Source organism: Callorhinus ursinus, unplaced genomic scaffold (genome assembly GCF_003265705.2).
Source record: "Callorhinus ursinus isolate GAN/ISIS: 27379988/994484 unplaced genomic scaffold, GSC_fseal_2.0 scaffold44, whole genome shotgun sequence".
Lineage (NCBI taxonomy): Eukaryota > Metazoa > Chordata > Mammalia > Carnivora > Otariidae > Callorhinus > Callorhinus ursinus.
The window spans coordinates 7,928,452-7,944,263 of NW_027397106.1; the positions used below are offsets into that span (position 1 = coordinate 7,928,452).

At 41.1% G+C, this 15,812-nt stretch overlaps 1 protein-coding gene across 2 annotated transcripts; it reads left to right on the plus strand.

Moving 5' to 3' along the window:
* Positions 1–1,435: 1,435 nt before the first annotated feature.
* SLC38A2 (solute carrier family 38 member 2) lies at positions 1,436–15,396 on the plus strand. Of its 2 annotated transcripts, XM_025882794.2 has the most exons (16): positions 1,436–1,725; positions 2,828–3,026; positions 3,314–3,395; positions 3,543–3,658; positions 6,521–6,594; positions 6,684–6,776; positions 6,907–6,988; positions 8,403–8,485; positions 8,902–8,960; positions 9,051–9,218; positions 9,620–9,699; positions 9,814–9,914; positions 10,488–10,612; positions 10,990–11,134; positions 11,248–11,345; positions 12,398–15,396. In XM_025882794.2, exons 2-16 carry the CDS (start codon positions 2,911–2,913, stop codon positions 12,503–12,505), a joined length of 1,530 nt encoding a protein of 509 aa, XP_025738579.1. In that variant the 5' UTR covers positions 1,436–1,725; positions 2,828–2,910; the 3' UTR covers positions 12,506–15,396. The 2 variants fall into 2 exon arrangements, with proteins under 2 accessions (XP_025738579.1, XP_025738580.1); XM_025882795.2 differs by lacking the exons at positions 1,436–1,725; positions 3,543–3,658 and having other exon boundaries at positions 2,868–3,026.
* Positions 15,397–15,812: the final 416 nt, after the last annotated feature.

Below are 15,812 nucleotides of genomic sequence, written 5' to 3' on the forward strand. Positions count from 1 at the left end.
CAATTCGTGCAAAAAAAGGGGGCCGACCTGAGGCTCAGTGACTAAGCCTCGAGGGATGGTCAGGGGAAAGTTGGGCACAAAAGCAAAAGAGAGTATTGTTTAGGTGGGACTGGTCTGACCAGCACAAGGGGTGGGGACCCGAGGAGGGCAAAGGGGAAATCAGGTCCTCCCTTGTCAATCATGAACGCTGGTGCAGGCCCAGGACACCCGCAGCCTCACGTGCCACGGAAATAGAGAGCTGTACAGATTTCCTCAGGAAAACATTGAAAGCAAAAATTGTGATCACACCCAACCCTTTCCTCTATGCCCTGCCCAATCTCTCCCACGTCCCCAAAAGGAAGAGAGCAGTAGGTCAAACTCGTTTGTTTATTCATTCATTCAACAAGCATTTCTCCTAAGGGCCCTTTGTTTCCAGCAAGGGAAGTTCTCGTTTCCTTTCCGTAGAGGATTCCGCCGCGAAGGGGCCCCCTAGTTGCCTGGCTCAGCAAGACCACATCACCACTGGAAAGGAAGGACCGGCTCGGGAGAAAGTCTCCCGGACCAGCATTCCAGTGGAGCCAGCGCCTTTGTAAAAGGCGAGGAGGGCGAGAAGAGCTCTCAAATTGGGTCGGGGGTGGTGGAATGAGTGAAATTTGTCTGCAAAAGGAAAACTGGGCACTCCTACATCTCCTCAAAAGAGAGGGTTCCCCCCAACCCGAGGCCCAACCGGGATCTCCTCTCAAGGGGTCTGGCTTGCTGGTCAGGATGTAGCATTTCCCCTAGTAGGGTTTTCCACGTTGGTACAAAAAGGATAGACCGAAATGCAGCTGCCAACTGATCCCGCCAGGCTAGTTTTGAAGAGAGCAGGTCTAGTTGGAGAAGAAAGAACGAGAACGGAAACCGACCATGGAGACAACGTTGCTGCATTAGTCCAAGTTTGCGAGAGAAAAACCCCAAGTCAGTCACAAAAATAACAGGCAGGAAAGGGTTGGGTGGGCGGGATGTGTCCCCAAAAATCCTTGAGGAGAAAGCAAAGACTGCTGGTAACTCGGACGTAAGGGATTGAAGGAGAAGGCTCCGGAAAGACAACCGCATGTGTTGGGCACCTATCGAGGTTGAAATGAACTTGCCAAGGGAAGCATGGGGAGGAGTCTTTCGGGCCTGACCAGGAGACCTAAGAGAGCAGGGTCTGGCTTTGCCCGAGGGTGGGGGACGCCAGCGGGCGGGGCCGGCCGCCCGAGTGGGCCGGGTTGGGGGGAAGGAGGGGTAGGGAGGAGGAGGAGTGGGGGCAGGAGGGGTAGGGGGAGGAGGGGTGGGGGGCAGGGGCGGGGTCTACGGGCCCCGGGCGGGCCGGGGGCGGAGCCCAGGTAGTGTTGATACACAAAGAGAAGGCACCCGGGCGGCCGCGGCCCCGCCCCCTGACGCGTCCTCCTGAGCTGCCGCTATAACCCGCTGCCCGGCAGGCAGCACCATAGCCGCGCGACGCCGCTGTCCCGGAGCGCCTTCCCCCACAGCACCGCCCGCAGCCGGGCCACGCGTTCCCGCACACTCGCGCCTTTCCCTAGAGACGGCGGACGCTGGACGATTGGAGTGGCAACAACTTGCCATTTCTTTTTTTTTAATTAAAATTATTTTTCCTGCTTATTGTTGGTTTTTGTTTTTGTTTTACGATTTTTGTTAGCCGAGAGAAACCCACCGAAGGCGTTTACGTGACGTTCCCGGGATACAGGAGCGGAGACCACCGAGGTAACGCGTGCGGGGGCGTCTGTGAGAAGGGCGCGGGGCCCCGGGCGGGAGTGGGGGAGGGGCGTCCGGGAGGGGCCGCGGCGGGAAGGCAGCTGCGGAGGTTGCTTCCTCCCGGCCCTGGCGTGTCGGGTCGGCTGGACCCGCCTTCGGTTCCGGCCCGTACGGGGGTCGCCGCTCTCCTCGGGCGGGGTAGGGGCGCGGCGCGGGGACCGTGTACCCGCCGGGAGCGGAGCCGCATCTTTCCGTTAGGGGGAGGGGAACCAGCCCGGCCCGCGGCTCCGCTGCGGCAAGTCTTGTGACTGGTTTGCATTAATTAAAATATTAGATCGAGGGGCCCTGCAATATGGGGGCAGCGGAGGAGGTTTCGGGCTTCTGGTATACAGAGGCCACGATTGGGGAAGACGGGCCAGGAACATTTGATAATCGGAGATCGATATTGCATCAGTTTCTTTTCCGGGCATAGGAGTGGCCGGCCGGGCGAAGCGCTCGCGAGCCAAATGCCTGTAGACGAGTGTGCTCGAGGGTACGGGCGTGCGCGTGTAAACAAACCCTCGGCGCCTCTGGTCGCCGAGGAACGGGCGTTCTCCCCTTCTTGGGAGAGGCCCCATGTCAGCCCTTTCTGCCCCCTTTGAGTCCTCTCTGCCGCAGAGGCATTTCCGCATGTGGGGACTCCGGGCATGAAAAGACGGGTTACGCGCATTGCCGTTGTAAATGCTAGAAACTGGGTGGGATGTGTGCCCTGCATGCCTGTGCACGACCAGAGAGGCTGGAGGAAAGCCGAAACAGAGCCCCCGTACACCCCTCCCCTCAAACTTGAGATAATGGAGAGGGTGCAATACTAAAATTCTCTGGAGAGGGGCCTGGGGGTCCGGAGGGCGCGGGCCTCTGCGGGCGCATCGCCGCGGTGGGACCATCTTTGTTCTCCGCGGCTCCGCTGTCTGTACTTTTCCGCCCCTCGGCGCGCCCCCGCCCCTCGCGCTCAGCTGGTACTTTTCCACTCGCCTGGCCGGGGATGAATCAGCCGCGCTGCGCCTCCCGGAGGCGTCACGTGACCCCGGCGGGCGGGCGCTGCAGTCTTGACGCGCCGCCTCTACCTTCGCAGGCAGCTGCGCGGGCCGGTGCACCGCCAAGGACAAAAGGAGCCCAGTGTTCATCGCTGCACCCTCTATTCCTCCTGGTGCCAGCATGAAGAAAGCCGAAATGGGAAGGTTCAATATTTCCCCGGATGAGGACAGCAGCAGCTACAGTTCGAACAGCGACTTCAACTACTCCTACCCCACCAAGCAAGCTGCTCTGAAAAGGTGGGAGAAGTTGTGTGCTTTTTTTTAAAACTAAGCCCTGCGGGGGTCAGGGGTTCTTTACCTAGGACTCTGTTTCGGTTGCGGTAATTTACCGTAGTATTTGGAGAGTGTATAATCTCTGAGAGTATCCGATTGTCGCAATGACAGTATCTCTTGTGAAAGTCGATTCCTACTTAAACACGCATTTCACGGAAGGTGTGTGACAACTAAAGGGCTGTTGGTGTTAAAGCATTCCGTTGTATGTTTCAAAACGACTTAGAACTCTTTTTTTTTTTTTTCCCTCACAGCCATTATGCAGATGTAGATCCTGAAAACCAGAACTTTTTACTTGAATCAAATTTGGGGAAGAAGAAGTATGAAACAGACTTTGTAAGTTGAAAATAATAATTTGTGTGTCTGTGGCTTTATGGAGTAAAAGAATAGTTTTACTTTTAGATTTCAATCTAAGTTGGCCAAAGCTGGTTTTCTCCATTTAATTATTGTTATATGTTTGGTTATCGTTTTCCCTCTATGTAGCATCCAGGTACTACTTCCTTTGGAATGTCAGTATTTAATCTGAGCAATGCGATTGTGGGCAGTGGAATCCTTGGGCTTTCTTATGCCATGGCTAATACTGGAATTGCTCTTTTTATGTAAGTATGTGTAAGTAGTGAGTCTGCCATGCAGGGCAGTTAATATGATGATAAAACATAAAACTTTTGGCTCCAGAGACGGAATTTACAGTCGAAATAGTTGACTTAAAAATCATTTGTGTGAAATTTAAAATGAGAAATCCAAAAACCTCCTCATTCTAGTATCTAACTGCATGATATCAAGAAAGCCAATTAGAAATAGGACAACACTGAAAACTGATAATTAAACCAAAAGTATTTAAGTCAATGGGAATAGTTAAAGTTGTAACAGGGGTTGGATGTTTAAAAAGAACTATTGATAAATCCAAGGTAGTTATTTGTTCTGGGAAAATGGGAAGAAAAAATATTAATAAGCATGGTACATCCAGGTCAGTTTATAAATTGACATAGTCTCCCCAAGAACCTTTGCATAGGGCAAACAGACTTTTTAGAATATATAGGGTGTGGTGGTATTTGCTTAACCTAGAACATGTTTGTTCTAAGAAAAGTGAGTCATAACTTTCTGGACACTGAAAAGAAACCCATATGTTGGTTTTTTTTTGTTTTTGTTTTTGTTCTAATATTTATTTCTTCCAGGTCTGTGTGATTGCCACATGCCATAGCAAAAAATACATATATATTTTAATAAGTACCTGCTTTTAAATGTTCTTTTCCCTAGTTGCCCAGTCAAAATGATTTATTCCTGTGCTTTCTAGCATAAATGCCTAGAATAGGATTTTGGAGCAATAGAAGACTTTAGAGCAGTGGTTCTTAAACCACTGTGTGGGGTCACTGATTCTCAGAAAATATAATAAGAAAAGCAGGAACCCTATTTCCAGGGGGAAAAAGATACAAAATAAAAATACATGTGAATTTGAATATACATTTTCAATGATATTTGTACTGTAGCTGTTAATTTTAAGTACCCAGGGGCCCCCGGTAAGGCAATTTCTGTGGAAGATAGTGTGACTTACTGCACAGATGAAGAAACCACACCTTACAGGGAGCAGAGAATTGTCCCTTTGTGACAGATGTGTTTTAGTTAGCTGACTGGTGCCATCTACTCAAGTGATTTTCTCCAGCAGAACAGAATACTCATGAAAAGAAAAGCAGACCTTTGCAAAGTTCTGCTTTGTGGGTGAAATTCTGTACTGAAGTTAAGCCTGGCTTTGAACATTGGAAGCTAGGATTCCAGCAGTTTGCTTTATTAGCATGAAGCTTTCTGAGATCTTTTACTAAGATGAAGGAATTTACATAGGAAGGACCCTAGAGTTTTAAAGTTTTTACTGGGGAACTTGAATGGCCTCATTGTTAAATATTCCAAAATCCTTCCTGACTCTTACTATAACAACTGGAGACAGTCTTTAAATGCTGCCAGTGTGGTTATAGTTAACATGAGATAAAATGGCACCTGTTTCATAAGTGACAGCAAAATTCTGATGTTACCCTTGCAGCTTTGAAATTATACTTTAATAAGGTCTATGTGTTTGATTAACCCTTTGAATAAATGGTTAAATAACATCAAAAGTGCGGAAGGGAGTTTTTAATCCCATCGGTATTTTACAAGGTATATTTAGAGGATGTAGAGATAAGTGGGCCAGAAGCCATGTGGCTGTCACAGTGTGGTTAAACAGCTCTAGTTAACCTTACTAGGCAGACTCAGCCTTGAGCTTGAAAGTGACCTCAAAGGTTATGAAGTCCCTTTATGCCTCATTATAATCTCAGTGTAAGAAAGGAGGACTGAATTTGTCAGCATACTTTGAACACTGTTTTTGATTAAACTAACAACTTTGTTCAGTTAGAGGTAAGGCCGATGGTGTCATTTTTCCACCTTTGACTAGGCCCCATAAAGGTTTTGGCGTTAGAATGGCAGTTCAGTGCCACCACCTGTGTTTTAACTAACAGAGCTCAATTCCTTTGCTAGACCTTCTGTGGTACCGGATTCAGTTTTCTGTACAGAATCAAAAAAAGGAACCATTTTGTTTGCAGATTTTTCTATGGGTTTCCCTGATATTTTTCTTGTTGTTTTTAATAGAAAAGAAATCCATATTTTCTTTGGCTTGCCCAGGAGGGGAGGAAAGGAAATCTGAAATGAGAGAGAATTTGTATCCTTAAAGGAAAACTAAGTGACATTAGGGAACCTCTGGTTCCCTCCCTATCTATGGAGCAAAGAGGTGCTCCAGTCAGACTGATGGGCTCCTTGTTCTAGCACAGGCATTGTTTAACTTTGTCATGACCCTGGGCCTGTATTCCACACCATGGCGTGCAATATAGTCTGTTGTCTCAGTGATTACTTCTCTGACTTGTGCCCAGTTGTTTGTAAAGCTGTGCCTGATGATTCCAGTGTTCGTATCGCTCTCCCTTCGTAGTCCCATTCCTCTTATTTGTGTAGTCCAAGCGATCTCAAGATCTTCCCTGAACCTGTCTCAGTTGGATTTCACAAGTGCCTTGTGCGCTGGATTTTTACTGGCAGACATTACCATCATTTTACAGATAAAAGGAACTATTAAAATGCAGAGAAGTGGCAAGAATACAGTTAAATATTATGGTGCCAGAACCAAATTATAAGTCTCATAACTCCACCACCTTAAAGTTAAGCTTTCCTGGGTCTCCTGACACATTGGGTGCAGCGGGTAAACCCCAGCTCTTAACCAGTACCGTAGAACTAACACCTGAGACATGATGGAAGTTCTTAGTACCAGGCTAAGAGAAGATGTTAACACTCTAGCCAGGATGGTAAACGCCAGTTCTTAGGGGCTTTCTGTCTAGCACAGAAATATTAGGACACGTTCCATATTTAATGTTTTGTTAACGAGCAAAAGAATTGTCTTTAAATATAGCAATGCTTATTTATAACCCTGTGCCTTTTCCTTCTCTCATCAGAATTCTCTTGACATTTGTGTCAATATTTTCCCTGTATTCTGTTCATCTCCTTCTGAAAACTGCCAATGAAGGAGGTATGGTAGCATTCTTGATATTTCTAAAACAATTAGGCCTGTCAGGATTTTCTTCCTTCCCTCATGCTTCTGTGTTCTTCATATTTTAGGGTCTTTATTATATGAACAGTTGGGACATAAAGCATTTGGATTAGTTGGAAAGCTTGCAGCCTCTGGATCAATTACAATGCAGAACATTGGAGGTAAGAATTTTTTAAAAGGTGATTTGGGTAGACTTTTTGCTCTTTATGTAGCACAGAGTGGTGACACGTTACTTTTGGTGTCACATGCCACATTTTGCACTTGTAATGGTATAATTTTGTTTTCCTCCAGCTATGTCAAGCTACCTCTTCATAGTGAAATATGAGTTACCTTTGGTGATCCAGGCATTAATGAACATTGAAGATACAACTGGGTAGGTGCTAAGTAAGGTTACTCATAAGAAAAATTATAGTCTAAAATGGTTAGATACATTTTATCAAAGTTGATACAAGATAATTATCAATAAGTTATTTTTTGTAAATGTTCCTCTTGAAATTGACCAAGAAGTCCCTCAGACTGATTTGAAGTCTTAAGAATGAAAGACCAAAGATCGAAGCTTGTGCTGTAATTCTGGATAATAATTTCTCTAACCTGTGTGTGAAAGCAGGTTTTCTAGAGCTTAACTTTTCTCTTGATATTTATTCTCTAAGAAATTGTAGCTGAGTAACACAAAGTCTAACCTAAGTCAGGTTGAAGCTTTGAATTACATTTCAAATCAATCCTGTCTGATTTTTTTTTTTATAAATTTGAAATTCTTAAAACTTAATCTGTTCAAATGCATAAGACCAGAAAATGTATGGCCATGTTGTAGAAACCTTATCCTTGTAGCACAGTTCTTCCTCCCAGTGGACTAACAGGTTTTTATCTAAAGTAAACACAGGGAAGGGCAATTTACTTCCCCACTTACTTGCAGCTCACTATCTCTAAATAGAGAAGTGTGGTTATCTCGTTGGCTTTAGAAATTTAATAAGCTGATCTTTAAACATTAGTTTTCTGTGGGGTCTCTGTTGCTGAAATAAGTAAGTGAAGTGGAATTCACAGGACAATTAATTTGAAAATAGTGATTTAAAAGGGTATGGTTGATTACCTGGAAAGGAAAAGACATTGCTAGAACTCGTAGAGGAGACATGGGTAATATTTTTCTCTTAAGGTCAGAAGGGATCTTTTTGACTATTTTTGGAGTCAAGGTGGGTCAAGGTGTCAACATACTCTTGACAACCTGGAGTAAATCCTGGTTTTGGGGGATTGGGTTTTGTTGTTTGTCTTTGCCTATGTGTTTTACCTAAGTACGAAAAAATTTCCTTGAGTTTTTAATAATTATATTTGCTAATGTCTGAAAGAAATTTGTTTTAAATTTCCTTGTTTCTAGCATTAAAAATTGGCAAGTTAAAGCTATGACCGAGTTGGTGTACAATTCTCCTAAAAATGCTTCAAGATAAGATTACTGGCTTAACAATGCTGCTTTGTTCCCTACATTAGTATCAAGCCTTTAAGAAGCATTTTATGTTATGAATCAGCTGGCAGCCTTCCCAGAGCAAACAGTGGGACAAAAGTTACACTGTTCATACCCCATCTCTAACCTGAGTGAATATTCAGCTAGCACAGAGTTAGACATTTATTCCTGTCTGTAGGCTTTTTGTGAATAAGCAGTGCTTTTTCCAGACCTGCCTTTTTGTGTGTTTATTTTTTTTAGTATCTCTATGAAATGAGTCCAGTAAGAAGATGTGTATAGTATTCTGGGGATTTTCATGATTGGTTTGACCTTGTGTTTCTTTTCTTTAATTCAGATTGTGGTATCTGAACGGTGACTATTTGGTTTTGCTGGTGTCGCTGGTGCTCATTCTTCCTTTGTCACTGCTGAGAAATTTAGGTGAGTAAACCCATCTCTGAAGAGAACTGAAATGAGCCTCTTACTAGCTAGTTGGCTTTCTCTTAATAAGAATTGAAAGCTTTTTAAAAAGCCCCAAAAACATAACTTTGGGAGTTGCTGCATACACACCTGTAGGCCTTTCAAAATCCTAGCAGATGGCTACCAGGAGAGGCCAGAATATTTTGTTGACACTTGATAATATTTGCGCTTTATAAATAATACAAAATGAAAGTGTCTTTTAGTTATTAGCAAATATTTTAAAGTAATTTTATACCTTAGTATATAAGAATTAGAAATTCAGTATTGTGTTCATACTAAAGTCTTTCAGGCAGAATTGAGTTATTGCCTGAAAGTTGAGAAAATATATTTGCCTGAAATTTGTTATATTAAAGTAATAATTTCTGCCTCCCTTACAGGATATTTGGGATATACCAGTGGCCTTTCCTTATTGTGTATGATGTTCTTCCTGATTGTGGTAGGTGTAACTCTTCTTTAAAGCTAGAGATTTGTTTATGAGCCCAGTCATGTTATTTAGTTTAACAAATGCAAAATAATATGTTTTCAGGTGATTTGCAAGAAATTTCAGATTCCTTGCCCTGTGGAAGTTGGTTTGATAATTAATGAGACACTAAACAGCACCTTAACACAGCCAACAGCTCTTGCACCTGAGATGGTATTTAATATGACTGACGACGATTCTTGCAGACCACATTATTTCATCTTCAACTCACAGGTAACTAAATACAATTTTTATTTTCTTAAGATTTTAGGGAAGAAGAGAGGGATACTATCCACTGGAAACTTAAAAATAACTCCCAAGGTAAAAGGAAGGAGGGGTAATAGCTACTCTTCAGAAAACATGAATTATTGAAGACTGAGAAGAAAGCATTAGTTTATATCTTAAAATGGATGGAGAACGGAAATGAAATAATCCTATGATGTTAATTGACACATTCTGACATTAGCATGTTGATCACACTTAGTGAACAGATTAAAAGAAGGGAATCTAATTATGCAAGGGAAACTTTTAGGGTTTGATTCTAAAATTGGTTACTATAAAATACACAGTGCAGAACTGTGATGACCCAAGTGTGTTACATGAGGATTTTAAGTAAATTTTTACATTTTTTGCAGACTGTCTATGCTGTGCCAATTTTGACCTTTTCATTTGTCTGTCATCCTGCTATCCTTCCCATTTACGAAGAACTCAAAGGGTGAGTGCTTTACCTATTTTTATATAAATTTATTGGGAAAGTTAGAAAAATATAAGATTATTGCTATAACTACTGCTCAAATATATATTTGTACTTTTCTTTGAATTTACATAGCCGCAGCCGTAGAAGAATGATGAATGTGTCCAAGATTTCATTTTTCGCCATGTTTCTCATGTACCTGCTTGCTGCCCTCTTTGGATACCTGACATTTTACGGTAAATAATGTCTAGGTTTCAGAAAAAAGCACTTCGTGAAATAAAATTGATACTTGCACATGTATAACTTATCACTTAAATTCGATCTGTTTCGGTGTGTTTCCTACTTGGGATGAGAAACTGAATTTAGAGCTTAGAATTTGCTATAGTCTCTTTATTTAAATCAGTAATTTCTCAAGCCCAAGTTCATATAATTAGTCACTTGGTGGCATTTTATATGACGTGCTTGCATCTGAGTTCATGAGATAGCTGTCTATCTCCTCTTCCAGTCGCCTTCAAATTCTACAACACAAACAGTAAGCCAGACCATGGGATTTAGCTATTGAGCTCCTGTTGTTTTTGATGGGGGTCATGTGGCTAAATCTCTCCTTGGTATTTAGGAAAATTTTCCTTCAATGTTACTTTAATTGCATTAACCCTAATTCCAAATTAATCTTATTAGCCTCTTAGTTTATAGTCATTCTGTGAGTAGCTAATAACTTCGGTGCAAATTTGCTGTAAGTTAGATTTCCCCCCTAATCTCTAGAGGAAACCGCTCACTTGAAGCTTTTTTTCCTTTGTCGTTCCCCATAGAACACGTTGAGTCAGAGTTGCTTCATACCTACTCCACCATCATGGGAACTGATATTCTTCTTCTCGTTGTTCGTTTGGCTGTGCTGGTGGCTGTCACCCTGACGGTACCAGTAGTCATCTTCCCAGTGAGTAATCACCCGCCCTGCTCCCGCTCACTAGGAATGAGTTTTTAAACATGTGAAGACTTGTGAGATTTTCCTCTTTTGTGAGAAGGGAAACACTACTAGAGCAATACTAAGTTGATGGTGGTTTTGAAGGGATTTAAGTACTTTCTAGATTTTCAAAACATCCTGGGTAATTTTTTCCATAATTGAAGACCTAAAATGATCTTTCACTGTTCAGATATTAAGGAAATAGCAGTAGAGGAAGGGGCATAATTTACGTATTTAGAAAGTTTCTTTTTTTTTTTTTTTTTAAGATATATTCCCTATTATTTGGGAACTTTTTCCCCCCATTAATGTAAAGCTCGAGTTTTCATTTCTCTGTTTGTTTGTATTTGCAGATCCGGAGTTCTGTAACTCACCTGTTGTGTGCAGCAAAAGATTTCAGTTGGTGGCGTCATAGTCTCATTACAGTGTCTATCTTGGCATTTACCAATTTGCTTGTCATCTTTGTCCCAACGATTAGAGATATCTTTGGTTTCATTGGTAAGTTTTAGAAAGTGTCAGAGTTCTTTCCCGTATCAGCGATTTTAAAGTTTAAAGAAGGAATGACAAGTGATCCATTGAATTCTCAAGAAATGGTCTGTGTTCTTTTCCAGGGGCGTCTGCAGCTGCTATGTTGATTTTTATTCTGCCGTCTGCCTTCTATATCAAGTTAGTGAAGAAAGAACCTATGAAATCTGTACAGAAGATTGGGGTGAGTGAGCTGTTCTGACTTACAGGAACAATAGTGATCTTCTAGTACTAGAATTTCCTCACCTGATTTTAGTCCCTTAGCTCTCTTCTTCTTAGTTTCTAGTGAATATTTCTTTAATGGTATACTTCACAGGTGGAAGGTTGGGGCAGGGAAGGTGAAAGACAGTTTGCTTTCGAATAGAGGCCTAAGTAAATTACAAGAAAGCATTTGACATATTTTAGTGCTAGGAATAGAGATAAAGAGCGCATGTGCACTGTGGAGATAGTGACTCAACTTTCAACATTAGTCGAACTGGTATTTGTCAGACTGCCCGCTTCAGCAGACACTTAACTGGGCCTTCGAACTAACTGTCTTCAAAGCAAAGCTCAGGGGGGCTGTCAGTATACTTTAAAGTAATAAAATGTACTTTTAAAGTGCAATAACTGATTTCACAAAGAATATGGTATGTTAATTATAGAAGATCCTTGTGGTGAGGTTATCTAAGAAAAGGACTGCCTCTGAGTCCTTCCGCTGCTACAGTTCTAGTCTGATTAAAGCACTAGAATTGTTTATAAACAAACAGCTGTTATCTTGTTTTATTCAAAATACATAGTGGCAGTAATTGAAGGGGGTAGAATTAGTAAACTTACTCGTGTCTCTTTGAAAAACCTCTGGCTTTGACTCAGGCTGCATTTTAGGGTGACTTTGATTTGATTTTGTGACTTGAATTTTTGAAATTTTAGGAAATGCAAAAAACAAAACAAAAACAAAAAACCTAGTCCTGTTCTATTTATTACATGAAGTAGTTTGTTCAGCAAATAAAAGTTATTTACCTTTCCGTTTGAGACAAAGGAATGAAAAAGCAAAATTTTGGAAGGTTTCAAAAACTTGAGTTACTTTGTACTATAGGTGAGCCCTTGGTAACTTCAGGCAGTTTTAAATCTCTTTAGCAAGGTAAAACCGTAGCTCTGTGAAGCGCTCAACATCATTTTAGTGATTACAAACCCATTTTTTAAAAGTAGAAAGGAATGTTTTTTTGCTGGCTAATCATTTTCTCTTTGTGCTCATTGCAGGCTGTGTTCTTCCTGATCAGTGGCATAGTGGTGATGACCGGAAGCATGGCCTTGATTGTTTTGGATTGGGTACACAATGCCCATGGAGATGGCCATAGGCGCCGCTAAAACTCCACTAGTCCACTTGATGCCAGTGTTGAGTCCCAACTCTCAACTTCCAATGAAATTTCACCTAACGTTTTCAGTTTCACTTCCTTTTGAAGTGCAGATTCCTCGCTGGTTCTTCTGAGTGCAGAATAAGTGAACTTTTTTTTTTTTTCATTTTAAAGAGACTATTCTGTATGATAGAAATGGATATTAACAACCAAACCACGAGTCTCGGGTTAATGGAAGTGACAATTTTATTCCATTCCAGAGAATGGACGAACTCTTAACTTTTATCAAGCCACATGTTTGGCTGTGTCATTGTTTAACTTGGATATTTTATGATTTTACTTGAATGTGCCTAATGGAACCATTCGATGTGAGAAACAATTCTTAATTTACAGCAAAGTATTGAAATAACCAATGAGAAAAACACTATTATTTTTTTGTACCAAAAATATTTTAAGACCTCAGAAGCACTATTTTACTTTTAAAAAAATTGCTTTCTTTCTAACTTTATCCAAAAACAATTGTCAACAAATTCCATAAGAAAAAATCATTGGTATTTAAAAACAAATATTAGTATTGTGAAATGATTTGCCTTTTTGTAGGCATAATAAGCCAAATACTTTTTTTAACCCAAAAAAGTTTTTAGAGAAAATGATGTAACAAAAAATTGTACCATGAATAGGAGCATAGTTTTTTCCATTCAGATTTCACCATTAAAGAGTAACTGGTTGATTATTGCTATACCAAATCAGATGAACTCATTCATCATCACTTTTCTTCTCTGGCCCCAAATAATTTGCTTCATTCAGACTGAAATATTTATGGTTTCAGTCTATTAGAATGGAAGATACAAAGCAGATATTTCTGTGGGAAGTAAAATGACTAATTTTGAGGTACCAAATAGTGCAATTGGGTAAAACAGGGTTTATTCAGTTGCATCTGTCTCCAGAGATGTATTGACAGCTCTGGGTTTTTTGGGCCAGCCCTTTTTTTGGACATTGCTTCCAGCAGTGGAAAGTGGGCATTTGATGGCTATAGGCCAAAACTATTCTATCCAGAGTACAACTTTTCAAAATGCTCATCTCCTACTGGAAGTGTGAATTACTTGATAATGTATGGCTTAGTTGTGTTCATGTTTTGTCTACAGTAGAGGTCTAATTCACAGGTTTCACCGATATTTGGTATAAGTTCTCTTCAAATAGGCCACTGGGTTTCTCATGCAGTAAGTTTTTAAAACTCATTTGCACTGGATTGTCATCTCATTCTTGTACAACACAGAATTATTTGTTTACATCCAACAAATGGTTGGCTAGGGAAAAACAGTGCAACCTGAGTGTAAGTAGTTGGTCCAACTGCATGTTCACCCTTCCATTTCAATGCCAGTTAGAAGCAAAAAAAATGACTTGGCTTTAAGAGCACATTTATTGTACGTTAATGGTGTATGGTGAATATATTAAATAATGTGGTACTTTGCTCTTCAGGCATAATGTCTAAAATCTAATATACATAATTCCATTAGCGGTTGAGGGAAGCAAATATTGGAATTAATTGGTCCTTTGGCTCTAAGGTTTCCTCTTAAACTAAGCATTTTTAGTTTTAGGCAGGGGCTAGAAATGTGGCAGACATGTTTTTTGTTACACATTCTTGTATTATATGTGACTAAAGTACAGACAGGGTATGTCTGTGAAGACCCTTGTGGAACTGGAAGACGTCTTGTAGTGCTACATTGGGTGAAACCAATGGTCCGTTTGTGTTTCTACAAAAATAAAGTGATTGGGGACCATCCAGAAAGGCAGTGAAAAGATGGATTCTACAGCACTGCTTTCATTTAATTGGGCTTTGGCACTCCCTTCAAATCCAGAACCTCACCTCTAGTTCAGACCAAGAATTGGCACTTCTGCTTGAGTTCCTGGAAGAATTGCTGATTTTGTATCTGAGACCTGCCAGGGAATACCAAGTAGAGTTGTTTTCTACAGTTTACATCCTTTCATGTGGGAGAAACTACCGTGGCAACCAGGAAGGAATGGAAAAAATAATTTTCTTCTCACGGCAAATTGATGTGGGGAGGCTCCTTCAATCCTCTTTTGGCTGTTTGAGGTTCAAAACGAACTGCCTGGGGTAAACTCCTTTGCATGATTTTCTTGGAGCTATCTTGTCTGCCTTGAGGTTCCTAAAACAGTGAATTCCCATTAATGAGCAGTCTTCAGTATTAAAACCACTGTCTTGACACCTCATTTTGCATTACTGTCTTCCGTGGATGTTTCAGTTATAACTGTAATGTTATTTATAGAACAGCATTAATCCATTAAAGCTAACCTATTTTTCAATATTTATGATAATCTGTACATACATTGTCTGTCCATATGTATTTGTAATATATAATGTATATAATGTCAGGTTTGGGTCTTGGGTTCAAGTGTATATATTCCTGTAAGTTTCTTAACTGCATTTTGATGAATTCACATGTATCTATAAGAATTGTCCCAAAAGTACCTGTACAGAGATTTCAATATAAACAAATTGACTAATTATGTAAACACTAAAAATTGAAGATATTGTTTAAATTGTATTTGCAATAAACAGACTGGATGAACATCACATTTTTTTCATGAAAACTTGGTGCAAATTCAGATCTCGTATTTAAATTTTAAATAAGGTCTAATTTTCAAAATGCAGTAGTTTCAAAATGTGATCTAGTGTAATGGAATCAAATGTGATCTAGTGTAATGAAAGCTCTTTGAGAACCTGGGTGTGTTAGCTTTCTGTATATAGTGTAAATACCCCCACTGTATTGTTAGAGGCCAACGGTTCCACTAGGACTTGTTGGCAGAGAGTGCTACACCGTTTCAATGAAACAATGTATGTTTGTTTTAACTGAACTAAAATAAATACATGATTAATCCTGAGTAGCTGTGTTTTCTTTGAGGTAAGGGGATAAGCCCTGTCTGATGCATTATACCATCAGAGCTTAGTGGGTCTCTTATAATGGTAACGATTCTAATGAAGAGCATGGTCAGAAAAAAGTTTTTCCATTCCTAAAGTTTACTAAGTGAAGAGGAATAAGAAAAATGCTAAAAGGCACCTCAAGGACCCAGGGTTGGGCCTGCTGTTGGTGGGCCAGTAGTGCGTCAGGATCATCTGGGAGCTCTCTGGAGAATGTGACTGTAGTCTGATTCCATAGATCTGGAAGGCAGCCCACAGTTTTATCCCCACTCCACCTGACCCAGAATCCTACCCAGGCGATGTGGGGGCACACACAGGTGAAAGGGGCAATGAAAAACGGTCTAGGAAGAAGTCCAAGGAATTCAGCTCAGGTGCACCA

Bases quoted from the DNA above. Each gene is read 5' to 3' on its own strand.
- SLC38A2 (XM_025882794.2), top strand. From the start codon at position 2,911: ATGAAGAAAGCCGAAATGGGAAGGTTCAATATTTCCCCGGATGAGGAC. The intron at 3,027-3,313 runs GTGGGAGAAGTT...TTTCCCTCACAG, and splicing joins AAGCAAGCTGCTCTGAAAAG to CCATTATGCAGATGTAGATC. The intron at 8,486-8,901 runs GTGAGTAAACCC...CCTCCCTTACAG, and splicing joins GTCACTGCTGAGAAATTTAG to GATATTTGGGATATACCAGT.